A 20,802-nucleotide genomic window follows, 5' to 3' on the forward strand; every position below is an offset into this window, starting at 1 on the left:
TCTTTTATGATATTGACATTTTTGAAGAATACAGGCCCCTCCCCTCTTTTCAGTAGAATGTTCCTTATTTTGTGTTTATCTCCTGTTTCCTTGGGATTAGATTGATGAAATGCACTCTCGGCTGGAACATACATAGATGAATATTGTGCAGTATTGCATCTGTGCAGTATTACAAAGATGTAGTATTGTATCTTTCTCAGGTTATGATGTCTGGAGGTACACAATGTCTATCTGCCCCTCATTGGTTGACCAATGCTAGTCAAAGTGTTGTCCAATTTCTCCACTGTATAATCACTGCTTTTTTTATTGTTATTAATTTATTTTTGCTGTGCTGGGTCTTCGTTTCTGTGCGAGGGCTTTCGCTAGTTGTGGCAAGCGGGGGCTACTCTTCATCGCGCTGCGCGGGCCTCTCACTATCGCGGCCTCTCTTGTTGCGGAGCACAGGTTCCAGACGCGCAGGCTCGGTAGTTGTGGCTCGCGGGCTCTAGAGTGCAGGCTCAGTAGTTGTGGCGCACGGGCCTAGCTGCTCTGCGGCATGTGGGATACTCCCAGACCAGGGCTCGAACCAGTGTCCCCTGCATTAGCAGGCAGATTCTCAACCACTGCACCACCAGGGAAGCCCTAATAACTGCTTTTTATTTTTTTGCTCCCCCAAACTCATAAGCAATCGGTAGGGAGACACCTTAAGACATGCAAATACTCTGGGGACTTCCCTGGTGGTCCAGTGGTTAAGATTCGACGCTCCCAGTGCAGGGGATCCAGGTTCGATCCCTGGTCAGGGAACTAGATGCCGCTGGCAGCAATGCAGGCAATGAAGATCCCTGTGCCGCAACGAAGACCCCACACAGCCAAACAAATAAATACATATTTCAAAAAAAAAAGATATGCAAATATCCTGCTCCTCATCAAAATTTCTTCCTAGCGTTAGCATCCACTGATGATTCTTTCCTGATCCAATCTTTGCCATGATAGTTGGAAAATGATTCATTTAAAGTTTAAAATTGTGTTTTTATGTATGTTTTTAACCTGGAATTGATTTTGTAGTGTGAGATAGGGATCAAATTCTACCTCCTCCCTCCCCCTCCTGTATGGCTAACTAATCAGCTCCATTTGTGGAAAAGCTGATAAGAAATGTCCACTCCTTCATAAACCAAATTTCCATTTTAGCTGGGTTTGTTTCAGTAGTCTCTATTCTGTCCAATTGGTTTATTTGTTTATCCCTGCACCGATACTACAGTGTTTTAATTATTATAGTTTTGTAATAAATTTTGATATATAGTACGGCAAGTATTCCATTATATTCTTCTTTAAAATTGTCTTCTCCATTTTTGTCTTCCTGGCAATTATATTCATTGTCACAGATAATTTCCACAACAATCTTGGGAGAGATTAAGAAACTTTCCCAAGGTCACAAGGCCAATAAGGAGGAATTTGAACCCAGGCCTGCCCAAGGTCAGAGTTCTTTCCATTTCTTCCTGGGGTTCTGCCTACCCAAAGCCAAAGGGATGCTTACCTAGGCATGGAGAAGTGGAGGTCAGAGAGTCAAGTGTGGGCAGGTGAGAGAAGGCAGGTATCAGACTGGGTTTGGGTTTGGTCTCTGGGTGTAGACTTTGCCAGCCAAGGGACTTGGTTCTGACTTGGCTGGCAGAACTGGAAACAAGATTGGAGGAAATGGGACCCCAGGACTGATCACCCACAGGTCTCCATGGGCACATCTTGCTGTTTCCCAGGCTGAGCAGGGTAATGTGGCAGCAGCCTGACAGGGGGACCTGCGGCTGCTTTTATGCTGGGGGTTATGGTGGGGGGCTTGGGACACAGGGAGGGGAAAGAATCTGGCTGGCTGCCTGGAAGCTAGGACAGAACCCACCCCAGGGAGCCCCATCCTCCACCAGCCCCTCCCTGCCTGCTTAAGAGACCCTAATCAGCTTGGGGAGATTAAGGGCTCTGGGCGGCTCTTCCCACACCCCCGCCCTGGGCCCTGGCAAAGGAGACCCGTGGGAGGGCGTCAGAAGGATCGGCCCTGTGACCCCGAGCCCCGGCTCTGGCCCGAGCCCCGGACTTTCCGGTGAGTGGCAGAGCCCCCTCCACACGGACTCCAGGTCCTTCCTGCCGGAAAGAGACCATGGAAGGGAATGGGAGTGTCCCCACTGACCCCTGACAGCTCTAAGAGGGGGAGAGGGGCAGACAAGGGGGAGCGGGAAGCAGAGCAAAACGGGGGGGAAAGGGGGTGCTTCCAGGCTATGCCCCTGACCCCATATAGTCGTCCAAGCCCGCGGAGGTGGGTGTGGAAGCATAGACAAGCCGTGGGTTAATTGGGCTTTGAGAACCTTGGGGGTTGCGGAGAGCCCTAAGAGAGCCCTGGGGGTCGCGTCCTCTCATGCTGCTCTGTTTATGCTCTCAGAAGCCGGCAATGACCGCCCGCGCCCTCCTCGCGGGTGGGCTTCGGGACCCCGGGCTCTGCGCCCCCACGCGGGAGACTCCGTCTCCGCCCGGCCTTCCCCGGACGCCGTCCCGGCCCCGGCCTCTGCTCCGGCCCCGGCCTCTGCTGCGCCCCCTGCTGCTGCTGCCGCTGCTGCTCCTGCCGCGCCCCGCCCTCTCCGCTGTGTTCACAGTTGGGGTGCTGGGCCCCTGGGCCTGCGACCCCATCTTCGCCCGTGCCCGCCCGGACCTGGCCGCCCGCCTGGCCGCCGCCCGCCTGAACCACGAAGCTGCCCTGGAGGACGGCCCCCGCTTCGAGGTCGCGCTGCTGCCCGAGCCGTGCCGGACGCCGGGCTCGCTGGGGGCGGTATCCTCCGCGCTCACCCGCGTCTCGGGCCTCGTGGGGCCGGTGAACCCCGCAGCCTGCCGGCCGGCGCAGCTACTAGCTCAAGAGGCGGGGATCGCCCTGGTTCCCTGGGGCTGCCCCGGAATGCGGGCGGCGGGCACCACGGCTCCCGCGGTGACGCCCGCGGCGGATGCGCTCTACGCCCTCCTGCGCGCGTTCCGCTGGGCGCACGTGGCCGTGGTCACCGCCCCCCAGGACCTGTGGGTGGAGGCGGGACGCGCACTTTCCACGGCGCTCAGGGCCCGGGGTCTGCCCGTTGCCCTGGTGACCTCTATGGAGCCCTCGGACCTGTCTGGAGCCCGGGAGGCCCTGAGGAGGGTCCAAGGTGGACCCAGAGTCAGAGGTAGGCTCCCCTGCAGGATGCGGGAGGGTCGGCCGTCCAGCGAGAAAAGGACAGAGCACCGAGCGGAGCCTCTTGTCCGCAGCAGTGATCATGGTGATGCACTCGGTCCTGCTGGGCGGTGAGGAGCAGCGCTGCCTGCTGGAGGCTGCAGAGGAGCTGGGCTTGGCTGATGGGTCCCTGGTCTTCCTGCCCTTCGACACGCTGCACTACGCCTTGTCTCCAGGCCCGGACGCCTTGGCCGTGCTCGCCAACAGCTCACAGCTTCGCAAGGCCCACGATGCTGTGCTCACCCTCACGCGTCACTGTCCCCCGGGAGGCAGCGTGCTGGACAGTCTGCGCAGGGCCCAAGAGCATCAGGAGCTGCCCCCTGACCTCAATCTGCAGCAGGTAGAGGGACCAGGGAGGAGGGAAGAGGGGAAGAGAGCAGAGAATAGCCAAAAAGGGGAGGTGGAGGCCGGAGGCAATGGGAAGAGAAGTGGATAGAGTCGATGGAATGAGAGGAGGATGCAGTCAATAGGAGGGAGTAGGAGGCCAGCAGGGAGAGAATAACCAGCAGCTCTGCATGTCCTGGGTGATGTAAAGGCTCTGGCCTTGCTTGGAGCAGCTTTGTGTATTGGAATTGCTTCCAGAGAGTTGGCAATGAGACCTCTCAAGGTCAGCTCCGAGGAGCAAACGCTAACAAACTCTGCACTGCAGCATCTTTTGCAGTCTACTTCAAAGTAAACCCACTTCCAACACGGCCATGACATACAGTCTGTATCAAACAACCGGTGTTCTTAAGAGAGCAGGAAGGAGGGAGAATACAGATCCAGCCTCCATGCCCAGTTCGGAGGTGTTTCCTCTGGGGCTTCACCTAGTGGTCTTAACTTTTTGAGAGCCTTACAACTTGTGAGAAGCAGAAAGGTCCCTAGGTGGAGCAAGGGCTTCTATAACCATCTAGAATCACAGCTTATTCCCATCAAGCAGCTAATATCCAGGATTCCCTGAGAACAGTGGTGAGATGGGATGGAGGACAGGTGGGGAAATAGAGGTGGGGGAAATGGTGGGGAAAACCCTCTTCAGTTCTCAGTAAGTAGCATAGCCTTTCACCTAGCTGCCCAAGTGAGACCCCTGGGAGTCACCCTTGATTCCTCTAACCCTTCCCCCAACATCCAGACACCAAGTTCTGTCACTTTTGCTTCCCAAAGGTCATTTGAATCCATCTACTTTCTCCATCCTCACTGTCACACCCCTGATTCAGGCCACAGCACCTCTGGTCCAAATCCCCAAATAAAATCTCCCAAGTGGTCTCTGCTTCACCACTTACCTACCCCAGGCCCTTCTCCACCCAGCGATCAGAGTGAACTTCAGAAATCTGACACATCTGACTGTGTCACGCCCCCATCCAAAGTCTCCCAGTGGCTTCTCTTGCCCTGGATAGATACAGGTCTCTTCACTTGGTTTATCAGGTCTCACGTCTTCCTCTCTCTTCCTTCTTTCTTGAACTTCAGCCAGACCGAGCTACTTTGGGTTCCCCAGATGTGACCTTCTCTTTTGCTTCTGTGCTACTGGGTGTACTGTTCCCTCTCTCCTGTCCCTACACTCCCCCAGATATTTCGGATTCGTCCCCTGAGGGATGGTCACTTCTGGAAGCCTCTTCCTCCTCCCCCAGCCTGGGCTGGGCATCTTTTCTGTCTCCTCAGCTCCCTCAGTTACCCCTCCCCTCACTCCTTACACTGCATTAACATCCCTGTCTGTCTCTCCCCACTAGAGGAAAGATTCCTCGAGATAGGGACTCTGTCTTGTACCGTGATATATCCCTAGTGCTCTACACAGTGCCTGGCGCTGTGAGAGATGGGAACTGGGAATAATAGAGAAGCTCCGTGAGATCAGGTGGTTGCCTTGGGGAAAAGAAAAGACCTAAAGATAGAAAATAGAAGCCAACCAAAAGACGAGAAAGAAGGCTTTCAATGAATGGTAGGTAATGATTTTAAAAATATATGCAGGGCAACCAAAAGGAGAGGGAAGAGAGGTGATGTAGGTATTGGAGTTAGAAGTCACAAGTGATAAGAAGAGCGTAAGAATACTGAAAAGAGGAAAGGGCAGTGGTAAAAAGGGGTGGGATAGACAATTGGGGAGAGAGGAAGAGAGAGCCAATGAGGAGAGATATGGAACCACTAACTAGGAGGTGTGAACAGTCAAAACACACAGGGCTTGAAGGACTCGAAGGGCCCAATGAAAGGATAAGTGGAGACAGTAAGTCCCCGTCTATTTACGGGCCGTGACCCCGAAACCTGAACCCCCTACCCTTCCTCCCCAGGTATCCCCTCTCTTCGGCACCATCTATGACTCGGTCTTCTTGTTGGCCGGGGGCGTGGCGCGAGCGCGGGCGGCCGCAGGTGGCGGCTGGGTGTCCGGAGCAGCCGTGGCCCGCCACGTCCGGGATGCCCAGGTCCCCGGCTTCTGTGGGGCCCTGGGAGGAGCCGAGGAGCCCTCCTTTGTGCTGCTGGACACGGATGCAGCTGGGGACCGGCTGTTCACCACATACGTGCTGAACCCCACCCGGGGCTTCTTCCGCTCCGCCGGAACCCCGGTGCATTTTCCTAGAGGGGGACGGGGGCCTGGGCCCGACCCCTCGTGTTGGTTCGACCCAGACGTCATCTGCAACGGAGGTGAGGGCGAACATCCCAGCCCACACTGGGACAGTGACCATGAACCCTCCACAAAGTGGTGAAAGAGAGTGAACTCTCATCCTGTAACTCCTGTTGGAGGCCCTTCCAGGTCCTCCTCAGAGACCCCTGTCTTGCCGAGCCCCTGGAGCCCTCTTGGAACCTTTCTAGCATTCCCAGACCACCCCCCGCCCCGCCCTTTGCAGGACCCCATGACCTTTCCCTAGATCCTGTTATGGGCTCCCATCCCCCTTTTCTGGAGCCTCCAAGATTTGACGTGACCGCATTCTTCCCTAGAGAGCAGCGGTCCCTAACCTTTTTGGCAGCAGGGACCTGTTTCGTGGACGACAGTTTTTCCACGGACAGGGGCGGGGCGGGGGGGTATTCAGGCGGTGATGCCAGCTATGGGCAGCGGCAGATGAAGCTTGGCTCACTCACGCCGCTCACCTCCTGCTGTGCGGCCGGGTTCCTAACAGGCTGCGCGGACAAGCAGCGGTCTGCGGCCCGGGGGCTGGGGACCTCTGCTAGAGAGGATGCCTCCCCTCTGCTACAGTCCTCAGCATCTCTCCTCTCACTGCCCCTCCAGGGGTGGAGCCCGGCGTCGTCTTTCTCGGCTTCCTCCTGGTGGTTTTGATGGGGCTGACAGGGGCCTTCCTGGCCCATTATTTTAGGTGAGTAGGGTAAGTAGGAGAGGAGCTTGGCTCTCCACCTGCCAGAAATGCAACTGTGCAGCAGGCTGGGCCCACTCAAGAGTAGAAGGAGGGAGGATGTCTTTTGGAGAGGGGGAGAAGGAAGGAGTCTTGGAGGGCTGGCAGAGTCCCAGGGAGGGGGTCTGGTTTGCGGATGACTGCCCTCCCCTGAGCCAGCATTTTCCCCCACTGGCTTCCTCTCATGGACCTTGGTCCCCTTTGCGAAGATGACCTCCTTTCTCTACCAGGCACCGGCTACTTCACATCCAAATGGTCTCCGGCCCCAACAAGATCATCCTGACTCTGGATGACGTCACCTTCCTCCCCCCGCAGAGGAGCAGCTCTCGGAAGGTAGGGGAGGAGGGGAGCCAGGACCCAGCTGTCCTCCCCTATATGTTCGGTCCCCTGCCTGGGCCAGCCCTCACCCCAGCCCCCACCTGGGAAGGCCTGGTTTCTGCCTTCGCTCCATCCCAGGTCTGAGTGCTGGGATCAACGCCCTCATGTGTGCAATGAGGATAACAGCCCCTGTCCTGACCGCTTTCCTTGGATAGGGTGAAGCTCCAACAGAAAATGAATGTGTTTGTTTTGTAAGCTCTGAAGTGTCGTGTACTTGGGAAGTAATGTCATTATCACCTGCCCGAACTAAGATTTCTTCCCTTCCCCTCTTTAATCCCCAGATTTAAGCCTGACCTCAACCCAGGACTCTGACCCCATGGTATATTTTGACCCCATGCACTGACCTCTACCCTCCAGGTGGCCCAGGGGAGTCGATGGAGTCTGGCCGCCCGCAGCTTGTCAGACGTTCGCAGCATCCACAGCCAGAGCCCGGATTACACCAACATTGGCCTCTATGAGGTGAGCCTGAGACCTGGGCAGGCCAGGCTCCGTTCCTGGATTCCTGGAGTTGCGTCGTATCTTGCAGAGTCCAGGAAATGGGAATAGGAGCCCAGAATGGGAACTAGGGAGAGTTCATGGATTCCTCCTCAAAGGGGAGCATCTGGGAATCCTTCCTGCTGGGGGATTTTCCCTTAGCCATTATCCGGGTGAGGGCTCTTCAAAGGCTAATCACAGTGGCCTAAAGACTAGAGGCCTGATGGTGGGGAGTTTGATGGGACCAGCATGTAGCCTGAAGAGGCCACTGAGGTCATCGTCCTCCCCCTCAGTGCTCCAAGCCTTTGGGTTACTGAAGGGCACAGGCCTCCCTGGAGAGATTGAGACAGAGGTTCATCTGGGAAGTGATCTCATGGTCACAAAGAGGACTTTTCCAGGATTGGATTGTTCAGGAAGGGGCTTCCAGACTGAGCTAATCTCTGACGCAAGCCAGACCCATGTCTTGGCCCCACCCAGCACTTCTACCCCAATCAGATCACACTCTGGAGCAGCAAGACTTAGAGGGGAAAAAGAAAGTCACAAAAGGGCATTAGGACATTAACCACGGGGTCAGCAGATCTGAATGTGGTGGGATGGGTGGGAGATAATGAGAACAGATTCAGAGAGCGCTGGGAGAGAGCTCCACTAATGAAGAGGGAGTGGAGATGTAGAGCTCTTGGGTGTCATGTCGTGGAGAGAATGCAGAGACTCCTAGTATGTCACCTAGAGGCCATTGCAGCCATTTCCCAGTAGAACACTATTGTCGTTTGGGGCAGGACCCTATGCCTTGAAGAATGTTTAGCGCCACTTGTCTCTGACTCTGTCCACTGATCACAGCCCCCAGTTTTTGTGACAATTAAAAATGTCTCCACATTTATTTCCAAATCTTCTTTAGGGGTCAGTACCAAACCCCCAGAATTCCCTCCTAGTCCAAATCCTTTATCAACAGGCAAGGCCAACTACATAATCTGCAAGGTCTAGGGCAAAATAAAAATGAGGTGCCCTTTGTTCATTCAGGATGACAGCAGCAGATCACTGAGCCAAGCTCAGGCCCTTCTGAGCACGAGGCCCTGGGGGACTGCATGGGTCGCACGCCCATGAACTGGCCCTGCGGACAGCTGAGGACAGTGAGGCCCAGAGCCTGCAGGGGAGCTGTCTATCCTTCACCGTTAGTCTGTAATAACGCGTGATCTACCCAGACTCCTTGACGCCCACCACAGTGCTCTCTTATGGCAGCGGGTGGTGATGAGGGCTGTGATTTCAATGACACTTGTGGTGGTGATGGCTCACTTAATAGGGCTGTTGGTGAGCGCATCTGGCGTGGTGAGGACAGCCTCTGCGTCTCTCTTTCCCACGGGCGGGCTCTCACGCAGCTGGCTGTGAAGTGGGCTGGCAGACGTTATACCCCTTGTTCCTGAAGCTCTTTGTCACATGGAAGATGGGTTCTGGGGCAGGGAGCCAAGGGAAACACGGGGGCTCTCTACGGCTCCTCACATCATGGGGTTTTGAGAAACCGAGTTCCCTACTCCTGTCTCTGCTCCAGGGAGACTGGGTTTGGCTGAAGAAATTCCCGGGGGAACAGCACATAGCTATCCGCCCAGCGACCAAGATGGCCTTCTCCAAGGTGAGAGTGGGCCTGTGATGGGGTGTGAGGTGGCCATCGTTTCCTCCCTCCTTGCCTTCTCTTTGCAGCTGAGTCCAAGTAGACCCCACTGTGGCAGGGACGACGAAGAGCTCTCAGTGAAGTGTCCCCTCCTCTCTAAAGCAGGTTTCTTATCATGCTCTCCTATAACACTAGTTCTTTCCTTGGAGGTGTTGATCATAATTTGTAATTGTTCACCTGTGTGTGCTTGCTTATTTCTTATCTGCCTCCCTCCCTGCACTGTAAGCTGAGTGAGGGCTTTTCCCCTTCCCCCTCCATTGTATTAATATTTCCAGCACCCAGCACAGTGTCTGGAACATTAGAGACATCCAGTGAATGTTTGTTGAGTGAATGCTAGAAAATGAATGGGTTTCCAGTTCTGTCAGGCTGCTTGCACAGAATGGCCTAGTTGGTGCATACTGAGTGACGTGGAAAGTTGGCAAGGAGGCTATAAACTGGCTTATTCTGGTCATTCCAACCTTAGTGCCCCCCTTACCCCTAACACCATACAGCCCTGGCCTGGCCTCCTTCCCGGATGCCTCCACAGAAGCTCTTGGTCACAGCTGCAGAATGACTTAAGTCATTAAGTGGGCTACCAGTTGTCAACGGACTAAATCACCGTTTAACAACAGGCATTAAGTTGAAAAGAAGCCCCTTGTTGGACCAAAGAAAAACTAGAAAGGGCACCAGTCACCCACTAGCCCTCATTTTCCCAGCCAGACTGCGAGGGCCTCTGTCCCACCGAGTGGGTGTGGCCTTGTTGCTGGCTCCTCTGGGACACAGCTCAACTAGTTAGTCCTTCTTCCTTAACGTCGCGGGGGGCAGGGCGGGGGGGGGGGGGTGCCTCTATCTGGCACAATGATGTAACAAGCAAAGCAGCCCTGGGCTGAGTCACCAGCATAAGCCACTTCTGGTGATTTTTGAAAGCACTGCAGTGTCTGCCTGATTCTCCCCCCAAGGGACGGTTATATCAGAAGTTGGGGGTGGGGGGCGGTGAGTACCAGGAGCTTTTCCTTCATGAGGTGTTTTCCCTTAAGACCCAGGAAGTTCAAAGTCTTATGGTTAATAAATCAGAAACTGCCTGGGTCCTGATTTGCCAGCGCAAAATTGTCTTTTCATTCATAACTTTAAGTTAACACCACGTTCAGCGTCTGCACGGTGGCCTTTGACTGTGTTGTCTTTCCTAGAGAGAGAAGGTATCTGTAGAAGGAAGCCCCGACATGCCCTATAGACCTCTGCACTCACCATTTTTACCCCATCCTCCAATCAAAAACAGACCTGAAGAACAGCCTCCTCCCCACCTCGCTCCCAAAACAGCAAATGCCTGTTAATTCCCACCCCCTCCCCCAGATCCGGGAGCTCCGGCATGAGAACGTGGCCCTCTACCTGGGGCTCTTCCTGGCCGGGGGAGCTGGCGGTGCCGCGGCCCCCGGGGAAGGGATGCTGGCTGTGGTCTCAGAGCACTGTGCCCGTGGCTCCCTCCAAGACCTCCTCGCTCAGAGAGACATAAAGCTGGACTGGATGTTCAAGTCCTCCCTCCTACTGGACCTCATCAAGGTGTGCGTGTCGGGGTGGGACCGGGTGGGCTGCGGCGGGGAGGAGCCGGCGGGGGGAACCGCGTGGGCTGAGGCTGCCCCTGACGCCACTCCTTCCAGGGAATAAGGTATCTGCACCATCGAGGCGTGGCCCACGGGCGGCTGAAGTCACGGAACTGCGTGGTGGACGGGAGGTTCGTGCTTAAAGTCACCGACCACGGTCATGGGCGACTGCTGGAAGCGCAGAGGGTGTTACCGGAGCCTCCCAGCGCGGAGGGTAGGATTCCCCGGCTGCCTCCCGGGCGGCCGAGCAGCCCCCGCATCCCCGTTGTTTCAAGGCCCTCTCCTTTCCTCCTTCCCTCGCACTCTCTCCATCCCACACCCACCGGACGGGACTCCTGCCGCGGAGGAGGTCTTGTGACCTCTGAGATGAAGGGGGTCAGGCTCCGTGACTGGGGAGGCGGGGAGTCGTTAGGGGGCGGGACGTGTGCCTGAGGGGCGGAGCTCCTGCCCTTTGGGGGTGGGGTCTGCTTCTAGTGGGGCTTTGCCTAAGGGCGGGGCTTGTGCCCAAGGGACCTAGTCTGCTCTCGGCACCGCTTTGTCTAAAGGGCGGGTCCTATTTGTGAGGGCCCGGCTTTCTGAGACCTGCTCTGGGTTTCTGGTAGTTTCTCCTGGGGATCACTGCAGGCAGCAGGGCCAGACTGAGGCTGGGGAGTTGAGCGGGTGCGAGCCTGGGCTTTCTGGTGAGGGTGTGGGGGGGTCTGTCCCTAGCGCCTCTATGGCCCTCCGTGTGCCCACGCCCCCTTCCCCGACCCCAGACCAGCTATGGACAGCCCCGGAGCTGCTTCGGGACCCGGCCCTGGAGCGCCGGGGAACGCTGGCCGGCGACGTCTTCAGTCTGGGCATCATCATGCAAGAGGTCGTGTGCCGCAGCGCCCCTTACGCCATGCTGGAGCTGACTCCCGAGGGTACGGCCGCCCTCGCCTGGCCTTTGGACTAGAAAGACACCCTGCTGTTAGGCAGAGACCCAGCCTCGCTCGGTGCTGAGACTTAACTTATGTGGGACTCCCTAGAGCTGAGTTCTGAAGGGTCAGGGCTGTAGAGAGCCAAGCATCAGGATGGGAGGGGCGGCCAGCACCCAGACGTCAGTGGTTTCCTCTGTCCCGACCCTGGACCCAGCCTGCTGCCCCAACGGTGGTAGCAAGCTCCTCTCTGGTTCTTAGGGGCCCCAGGGAGGCAGCACCATAGGGGGAAGGGGGAAACAGAGCAGACGGATCTGGTTCAGATCTATATTATCACGTGTAGGATACAGCATGCTACTCGATCACTCTAACCCTCACTTGTCTTATGTGCAATAAATGTCAGTCTCTTTGCCTGGCCCCTCCTACTGCCCCCTGGCCCCCAGGGTTCAGGGTCCTGTTGCTCCCAGCAACACCTCCCACACTACACTTCCCCACCTACTGAAGCTTCCCCTTCCAGCCCCCTCCTCTTGAGCTTCAACAATCAGGCCAGAGTCAGAGGTGGCTTCTGTTCCGGCACACCCCCTCTCTTGTTCCCTTCATGCCTCCAGAAGTGGTGAAGAGGGTACAGAGCCCCCCTCCGCTGTGTCGGCCCTCGGTGTCCATGGACCAGGCGCCCATGGAGTGCATCCAGCTGATGAAACAGTGCTGGGCAGAGCAGCCGGAACTTCGGCCCTCCATGGACCGCACCTTCGAGCTGGTCAGGGGCTGGGCTGGGCAAGGACTGGGCTGGCCGTTTGCCAACAACTTGGGGTTGGGGAGGGGAGGCTGCAGGAAGGCAAGCTGGCAGATCTCTGACCTTCCAGGCTACTTCCTAAGGGGTCGTCTGAGGATTAAGCGTTTGGTGGGGACAGAATTAGAATGGGGGCTGTGGAGGCCTTTGGAGTGGAAGATGGATCTCTGGGCGGGAGAAATATTTAATTCAATTCAAATGACATTTATTGAGTATGTGTTTGGCCTAGTGAGGGAGAAGGACCCTTGGCCTGGGAGTCCAAAGACTGGGCTGGTTCCAGCGCCTTGTCAGTTGCTAACAGAACAGGTGACCTCCTAATAACGTGTGAAAACACAGTGCCCAGCACAGGGCAGCACGGGCTTGATGGGTATAGATGAAAGGGGGTGGGGGCGGAGGATCAGGAATAATACAGCCCCATGAGAGGGGCATGGCAGGCCAGGTCCTCAGCAGCCCCACCAGCTTCCTCTTCCTACTAGTTCAAGAGCATCAACAAGGGCCGGAAGATGAACATCATTGACTCGATGCTGCGGATGCTGGAGCAGTACTCCAGCAACCTGGAGGACCTGATCCGGGAGCGCACTGAGGAGCTGGAGCTGGAAAAGCAGAAGACAGACCGGCTGCTCACACAGATGCTGCCTCCGTGGGTGCCTATGGGGAGAGGTGGGTGGGGAGGCCAGCTGGAATCCAGCCAGACTGGGGTGGCCTCCAGGTGAGCTCACCACCTGCCATCCCCAGGTCTGTGGCTGAGGCGCTGAAGATGGGGACACCTGTGGAGCCCGAGTATTTCGAGGAGGTGACACTGTACTTCAGTGACATTGTGGGTTTCACCACCATCTCAGCCATGAGTGAGCCCATCGAAGTGGTGGACCTGCTCAATGACCTCTACACGCTCTTTGACGCCATCATCGGCTCCCATGATGTCTACAAGGTGGGGTGTGTAGGGGGCAAGCCCTCCTTCAGCTTCTGCGGCCCCCGGCCCCCTGCCCGAGGTCACCAGCACGATCCTCTTTCCCAGCCCTCCTGTCCCTTTTCTCCCCTGCCGGTCCCCAGCTCAGTCCCCCAGCTGGAAGGCTCCCCAGAATCTCTGCACTCACCCCAGTTTAGGCCTCCCGACAAGGGACATTGGCATTGGCGGGGTGCTCAGTACTGAATTCTCTCCGCAGGTGGAGACAATCGGGGACGCCTATATGGTGGCCTCAGGGCTGCCCCAACGGAACGGGCAGCGGCATGCAGCAGAGATCGCCAACATGGCTCTGGACATCCTCAGTGCCGTGGGCACCTTCCGCATGCGGCACATGCCCGAGGTGCCCGTGCGCATCCGCATCGGCCTGCACTCGGGTAACTCCGCGCCTTCCCGGGCTCTCCAGCCCATCTCCCTCGTTAGGGCCGGGCTCCAGGTTTCCTAGATGGGAGGCAAACTCGTGGAGTGGGTGGGGGCGGGGACTTGTCTTGAAGCCACCTTTTAACAGCAGGCACCGCACTGTAATTGGGAGGGTACGCTTGAGAGGGTTTCTTTGGGAAGCCAGTGGAGATTATGCAGTGCTAAAGGCCCCCTGGAGCCCTAGATGCCACCCAGCCGCCAGCAGGCCAGCTTCAGCGCAGGCCAGCCAGCCCACCGACGCAGCGTGTCTCCACAGGCCCGTGCGTGGCGGGCGTGGTGGGCCTCACCATGCCGCGGTACTGCCTGTTTGGGGACACGGTCAACACCGCCTCGCGCATGGAGTCCACCGGGCTGCGTGAGTGTGACGGGGCGGGAGGGGCGGGGAGGGGGCGCGGGAGGGGTGTCCTGAGCTCATGGTGTCCTCTGAGCTCACGGTGTCCCCTGCCGTCCCAGCTTACCGCATCCACGTGAACCGGAGCACCGTGGAGATTCTCTGCGCCCTAAACGAGGGCTTCCAGACCGAGGTGCGGGGTCGCACGGAGCTGAAGGTGAGGCCGGGCTGGAAGACACAACTCGCCACGCCCGGTTCCACTGAGACCTCGAGATCCACCGGCCCTCACCTCAGTCCGCCTGAGTCCTTCCCTCCCCCGTGTCTCCCCAGGGCAAGGGCTGCGAGGAAACGTACTGGCTGGTGGGCAGACGCGGCTTCGACAAGCCCATCCCCAAACCGCCTGACCTGCAACCGGGGTGAGGATCCGGCCTTCACGCGCCATGACCGACTTGGTCCCTCCATGCCCTCCCTCCCCTCCTGCCCTGCACTGGACCCTACCCTCCTACTGCCTATCCTCCCTCCATGAGGCCGCCCCTCCCTTCGCCACAGGGCCAGCAACCACGGCATCAGCTTGCAGAGTATCCCGCCTGAGCGGCGCCAGAAGCTGGAGAAGGCGAGGCCGGGCCAGTTTTCCGGAAAGTGAGGCTGGGCCTGGGACAAGGTACTACCCCCTTGGCTCCCACGCCCCACAGACCCCGGGGGCTACACACATGCTTCCTGGAGGACGGGCACCTCTTCCCCAGCCTGAGGACCTAGCCCTGCCTGCCTGCAGAACGTCCCACTCAAGCCAGGTGTCCCCATCCTTCTCTGACTTGGTGAGCCCAGGCTGGTTCCTAAACCCAGGGATTTCCCAGCCACAGGGACCCTGGTTCGGTAGGTCTGGAGTGGGCCAGGAGTCCAGACTCGAGAATGACTCTCCCCTACTGAGGTGAACCCCCGTGACCCCTTTCCATGGTTTCCCTCTGAAACACTCCTCTCTCCCTCAGGATTATTCCAGAAGGTCCTTTTCCTGAAAGTTGCTGCTGTAGGTGACCAAAAGTCTGGCTAATACCAGTGGCTTCCGTCCAGCTCTGCCTCAAAGGATTCTGAGCCTTTGCAAGAGCTGGTTGCAAACCAGCTGTGTGACCCTGGGAAAGTCTCATGCACTCTCTGGGCTTGGTTTCCCCTCCGTGGTAAAATGAAGAGTGGCCTACCTAGGTGGTTTCCATACCCTCCGGCCCTGACAGCTGGCCTTCAGAATGGTTGGCCTTGGGGTACAGGGCACTGGGCACGTGGCCTCCAGCCCCAGTGACCCTGAGCCCATCAGAAAGGCCCCAGGAAGGAGGATCTGGGATTGGATGCCCCAACCCCAGAGGAGGTGGAGACCACCTATTCCACCAGAGCAGGGGTGTCGTGTGGCCTGAGGATTTGAGGGCTTCTCCATCCCCCTCCTTCTTCTGTGGCATAACCACATACTTTGCCCAAGTGCAGAGAAAAGCTTGTTGCAAAGCTTTGGGGAAACGAAGGTAAACAAACTCCATAAAACCTCTCCTAACCAGAACACCCAGGAATAGTAGTATTCTCTGTTTAACCGGGCGCCGCTGAGCAGGCAGTTGAACAGAAAATCCTCCCAGCTTAGATCTTTGCGACAAGTATCAACCCCTCCCATCCCAGTAAGTCCCCAGGTAAAGCTTCTTTTGTGGAACTCTGATGTCCCAGAGCCTGAGCCTTGGCATATTGGACTCTGGGTGGCCTTCGCCATTGCTGCAGAACCTGGCAGAAGTTAGCAGCAGCTGTAGCCAACGCAGGCTGTCACTAGGTGGTGAGCCTCCAGTCCCTGGAGATGTGCAAGCAGAACTGGAGACCTCTTTGAGCAGGGAGAGAACGGTCAGAGGGACTTCCTAGGCGGAAGGATGAACTAAATCCTCACCACACAGTGTGGTAGGTAGGCCAGCAGCAGCGACATCGCCTGGGAGCTTGTTAGCAACGCAGAATCTCAGGCCCAGGCGTATTGCAACAGAATCTACACCCTAACAGAGTTCCTTCAGAGTATTTCTATGCACGTTAAAGTTTCTGAGTCAGAGAACTAAAGGATCCTAGGATCCCTAAAATCTCAGAACTGCTAAGATTTCATAAAAACCAGCCTAGAAACTAGCCCTGAGACTTGTTTCGTTTGATCAATGAAGTGGTTTTGTTTTTGTTTTGAGCTAACATTTAGAAATCAAGAGGTACCACATTGTAAACATGGCTGCCAAATTTCCCTCTTCTCTGAAATCAAAGCCCCGCAGGGGCGATTGCTGACTTCCTGCTGGAGCGAAAGAGCAACCGTCCCCACGTCCCGTCTCTCCAGGGTTTCGCTTTTCTGTTCTCACCACGGGGAGTGGAGTGCCCACCACTCCCCGTGGACTCCGAGACACCAAGATTTTCTGAACATCTCTTATGTACCTGTCCAGAGCCTGTAGACGTTAGACCTCAGGACTCTGGAGTAGCTGATGTTAGGATTACAGGCACTGCTGGAGATCGCTTTGCCTGGCTCGTAAAGTCCACAAGTTCAATGGTCTGCCCCTCCTTCCTAAAGGTAGAGGAAGAACAGACAAGATACCTAGAATCCAGCACTTGTAGGTTCTGGTTACTAAGGTGGTGCTGCTATAGTGAGTAATATAGTATAATTTAAAGAACATTTTTAACCGAGTTCAGAGATGATGAATTAAAGATTTTTTTAAAAACCCTGATGCACACACACACAAGATATTTTTTAAATTATGTACATTCTTAAACATCTCTCTTCAGATTTTCTCTGTACTTAGGCCCCAGGAATCAAGGGCAGGCTCGGAGCTTCGGGAAAGAATTGGCCTGGGATTAGGTGCAGGAGGATTAGTGTGGACAGGCTGGGGCAAGGCACCCCCAGAGGGGGAGGAGTATGACCTGGGGCCCAAACCCAGTTTGGGGCAGAGGCGGGGCGGGCAGGGCTGAGTGGATCCCTTCCCACCCTCAACTCAGCCTTGTTCCTGGGACTCAGTCTCAAAGGCAAGTGACAGGGGGGAGGAGCTGGTAAAGGAGAGGCCTGTCCTCCTCCCCAGCCAGGAGAACGCAGGACCACCCGCCCCAGAGAGCTGGTGGGAGAAGAGGAGGGAAACAGCTAAGCCCCAGTCTCCTTTCTGCCCTTAGTCTCCTCTCTCTGCCGGGCAGTTTCTCCTTGCCTTTCTCCTCCATTTCCGTGGAACCTTTTCTCCTGGGCCCAGTCAGTCTCCTAGAGCCCAGCTGCCCTCAGACCCAAGTCCTCTCCACCTGGTCACCCCTCTTGTTCCGGGGACCCGGGCAATTCCCAGCCCAGAGAGCACCCAGCTTGGCCACTAGGCACCCCTCACCCTCAGACGTGTTTACACTACCTCGGCCAGCTGGCCTGTGCCAGGAGCCCACGCTCGGGGTGGCCTTGCCTTCGGGATGGCTCTGTCGCCAGGAGCAGCGCTGGCCGAAGCAGGGACCTCCCGCAGCTCTGCTGCTGCTTCCATCCCATAGCCGGGACGCCGCACCCTGACCCAGGGCTCACCTGGCCCCTTTGTCTGTGCTGCTCCTCAGGGTCGGGGCCCTGCTCCCCATCCCCACCTGCAGTGGACCCCCGACACCCCCCTTTGGGGGACCTGTGACACTGCGTTGTGGGACCGCGTTCACCGAGATCTGGACTGTGCGCTGTGGACACCAGGCCATGTGCCGTGGTGCTGGGTCCTGGCAGGGTGGGGGCTGGAATAAAGGTGTGCTTTCTTCCAGTCCACGCTATGTGGTCCTTTTGGCCTGGGTGGCCCGAACACCCCCATCCCCGGAGGGCTCGAACCTGGCATCGCCATGGAGGGCTTCAGATAAGGGGTGAACCTTAGAGATGACCCAGGCAGGGGGAGATGAACTGGGGTCAGCAACCCCCCCCCCAGAAACCCCTCTGCTCAGGGGATCTGCTCTGAGGGAACCAAGCAGGGAAGCTACAGGCCTTTCAGGCTTCTAGAAAAGACCAGGGTCTCTGAGGCTCTGGAAATGGGTGGTGTGGCCTCATCCCTTGGTCATAGGAAGGAGAGAGGAAGGAAAAGAAGAGCAGAGCTTGTCTACGGCCAGGACCCAGGAACCGTGGAGGCCAGAGTCCGATTCTGAGGGAAGGGGGCCCCCAAATGGGGAAGTTGAGGTCCACTGATCTCTGGACAAGACCTCACCAAAACCCACACTCTACCTCCGACCCTTCCAGAGCCTACCACTGGCACATTAGAACAGGAGAGAACATCCCAAAGCCACCCATGGGTGACCAGCCCATTGGTCATCTATTTTCTTTGAGCCCAGCTATCCCGGCCCCAGGCTCAATGTTTCTGACATGATGACTCGTGATGGACGTCGGGTGTTCTGCCTTCCTAGCAACCGTCTGCTCCATGATGGGCAACCATCCCTGCCCCACTCTCAGTCCCTGTGGAACTGACCCCAGACCTCCCTCCAGTCCTGCCCAATCGCTCCATCCCTCTGGCCACAGGGATTGCTTCAAGGACAGGCAGGTGACCCAGTCGAAGCAAACAAGGCTTCGTGCTGAGACATTGCTAGAAGCCAAGGGCAGAAGTTGCATCTCTTCTCTGGGGTTGCTGAGAGGATGTGACTCTGAGTGGTTTTGCCACCACAAAGAAGGAGCAGAACCGACAGATGGGCAGTGACTAAGTCCTGCTGCCACTTGTTTGAGCCTCTACCCTTCACTAGGCTTAACCAGTTCCTGCTAGTCCAGTACGATGGGATAGCAAGTTGTTTTCTTTGCTTAAGCCAGATTGAATCAGGTATTCTGTTCTTTGCAGTCAAAAGTGTCTCAAAAGGATTGTGGGAAGCAGTGGGGGTTGGACCGGTTTAAGAGGAAAGAAAAGGAGATAAACACTGAATTTGGAGGGAGGAGGGAGTGAAGGATGAATGACAAGAGATGATGTCTCTCTCTAAGCCTCAACTCCACCGAGAGTCAGGCCGGGCCCTTCCCTGCAGTATGACTGTTCCTGAAATTCCATTTACGGGGGAACCTAACCCACGCAGAGGTTAGGACCTTGTGAGAGGAAAGGCGCACAGCCTGGTAGCCTTGTCGGGACTCTCGTGCTGACTCAGCATTTAGAAGGTGGAGGAATCTTTCAGGTCCTGCCCCAGAGGAGACGATGCAAAGGAGAGTGAAGTGATGTCTCTAAGATCAGCGCATCTCGCTTGTCAACATCCTCGTGAGTTAGTGACTAGACTTTGACAAGGAGATTAGGGTGGGACAGGCGGCTTGCCCTGCTCCCAGAGGGGGAAGGGAGCAGAGAAATTGGGGAGAAGGACAACTGCGATGTCTGGAAAACCCAGGTTCCCACAGAGAGGAGCTTGTTTGTCACAGTCTAGAGACTCGTGCATCCAAACTAAAGCCATTTTGTCACCTCCACCAGGGACATTGCACTTTACCACCCACCCCTGCGTCTGGGTCTCTGGTCCTGGACCCAGAGAAGGGCATGCCACACTGGTACTTACCCATTCTGTCACAGGGAACATCGATCCCATCACCTAAAAAGCACGTCCCCATATACGACCCCTAATCCTCACACAACCCATTTGACACACATGGAAACTGAGGCTCCCAGTGGTGAAAAGCCTTGTCGATCACCGCAGTTGCAGCAAATCTTGGGATCAGGAAGCACACCCAGGAGTTCAGGCTCTGGGCCTTGGGGTGCCTCTCAGCGATGCTCTGGAGATGTTTCTCTCACAGGCAGCCCTGCTTTGTGACCCCTTGATTCTTTTCTGCAAGAGCACGACTTAAACTCCAAGCCAATGTCTGTGTAATCAGATTCTTAAAGACTTTTGACTTGGTGGGATATGAACATGAACCCATTTTACATTTCTCCAACCAGTACCTTCCAAAGTCCAGTCCAGTTGAAAACTCCCATTTCCTAATCTGCTCTGAAAGTCTGTTCCTCACCACGCCGGTCAGGGCCCTGATGGGGAGGGGGGGTGGTGTAGTGGGGGAGGAGGGAAGGAGCAGGCCTGCTCCTTCCCTCCTCCGCCAACTCTGGCTTCTCCATCAGGAGAGGAGGGACATAGGGGCATCATTTGATCCTGGGACCCCCACCCCCTCATTCTTCAAAGGAGGAATACAGCGGCAGCTTAACTGGTTGCCGGATCAGGAAAATTCCCCTGGTCTCACTTTGGCTCAGCAGCTGCTGGTGCTGGCTGGAGATGCCGTCCTCTCTACCTGTGCAGAGGCGATTTCACTGCAAAGCTGATGAAGGTGAAACTTCACAATCTCTCACCCGCACAAGTTCCTTCCAAGCCTCGCTACCCAATTGTCTATTCTTTTTCTTAAAGAGGGCCTTCAAAGTTGGATAAGCTTGGGAATTCCCTGGTGGTCCAGTGGTTAGGACTCTGTGCTTTCACTGCCGGGGGCCCAGGTTCGATCCCTGGTCGGGGAACTAAGATCCCGCGAGCCACGCAGCCCGGCCAAAAACAAACAAACAAACAAAAAAAGGTTGGATGAGCTGAGGGTCCCCACAACATTTGGATCCATCCTGGGTGTAGTCCCCTGGGGGTTGGGGAGTAGCTTCCCCAGCCTTCTTCATCACCGAAGGCAGAAAGCAGCAGCTGGGACTTCCCTGGCGGTCCAGTGGTTAAGACTTCGCCTTCTAATGCAGGGGATGCGGGTTCGATCCCTGGTCGGGGAGCTAAGATCCCACATGCCTTGGCCAAAAAACCGAAACATAAAACGGAAGCAATGCTGTAACAAATTCAATAAAGACGAGGCTACCCTGGTGGCGCAGTGGTCAAGAATCTGCCAGCCAGT

The 20,802-nt window shown here is 56.4% G+C and overlaps 1 protein-coding gene across 2 annotated transcripts; it reads left to right on the top strand.

Moving 5' to 3' along the window:
- Window positions 1–2,395: 2,395 nt before the first annotated feature.
- On the top strand, window positions 2,396–16,724 carry GUCY2D (guanylate cyclase 2D, retinal). Of its 2 annotated transcripts, XM_027130972.1 has the most exons (19): window positions 2,396–3,167; window positions 3,250–3,554; window positions 5,467–5,818; window positions 6,402–6,486; window positions 6,753–6,855; window positions 7,258–7,359; window positions 8,918–8,998; window positions 10,367–10,573; window positions 10,672–10,828; window positions 11,370–11,519; window positions 12,122–12,270; window positions 12,780–12,943; window positions 13,039–13,231; window positions 13,467–13,641; window positions 13,941–14,039; window positions 14,138–14,232; window positions 14,346–14,431; window positions 14,565–14,676; window positions 15,002–16,724. In XM_027130972.1, the coding sequence occupies exons 1-18, from the start codon at window positions 2,411–2,413 to the stop codon at window positions 14,656–14,658; spliced, it is 3,354 nt and encodes a 1,117-aa protein (XP_026986773.1). In that variant the 5' UTR covers window positions 2,396–2,410; the 3' UTR covers window positions 14,659–14,676; window positions 15,002–16,724. The 2 variants fall into 2 exon arrangements, with proteins under 2 accessions (XP_026986773.1, XP_026986772.1); XM_027130971.1 differs by having other exon boundaries at window positions 14,565–16,724.
- The last annotated feature ends 4,078 nt before the right edge of the window (window positions 16,725–20,802 follow it).

This window comes from Aethalodelphis obliquidens, unplaced genomic scaffold (genome assembly GCF_003676395.1).
Source record: "Aethalodelphis obliquidens isolate GAN/ISIS:26980383/991018 unplaced genomic scaffold, ASM367639v1 scaffold38, whole genome shotgun sequence".
NCBI classification, from domain to species: Eukaryota; Metazoa; Chordata; class Mammalia; order Artiodactyla; family Delphinidae; genus Aethalodelphis; species Aethalodelphis obliquidens.

Coding starts and splice junctions, on each gene's coding strand:
- GUCY2D (XM_027130971.1), top strand. CDS start 2,411: ATGACCGCCCGCGCCCTCCTCGCGGGTGGGCTTCGGGACCCCGGGCTC. Junction 13,642..13,940: donor CCGCATCGGCCTGCACTCGG/GTAACTCCGCGC, acceptor GTGTCTCCACAG/GCCCGTGCGTGGCGGGCGTG. Junction 14,040..14,137: donor CATGGAGTCCACCGGGCTGC/GTGAGTGTGACG, acceptor CTGCCGTCCCAG/CTTACCGCATCCACGTGAAC.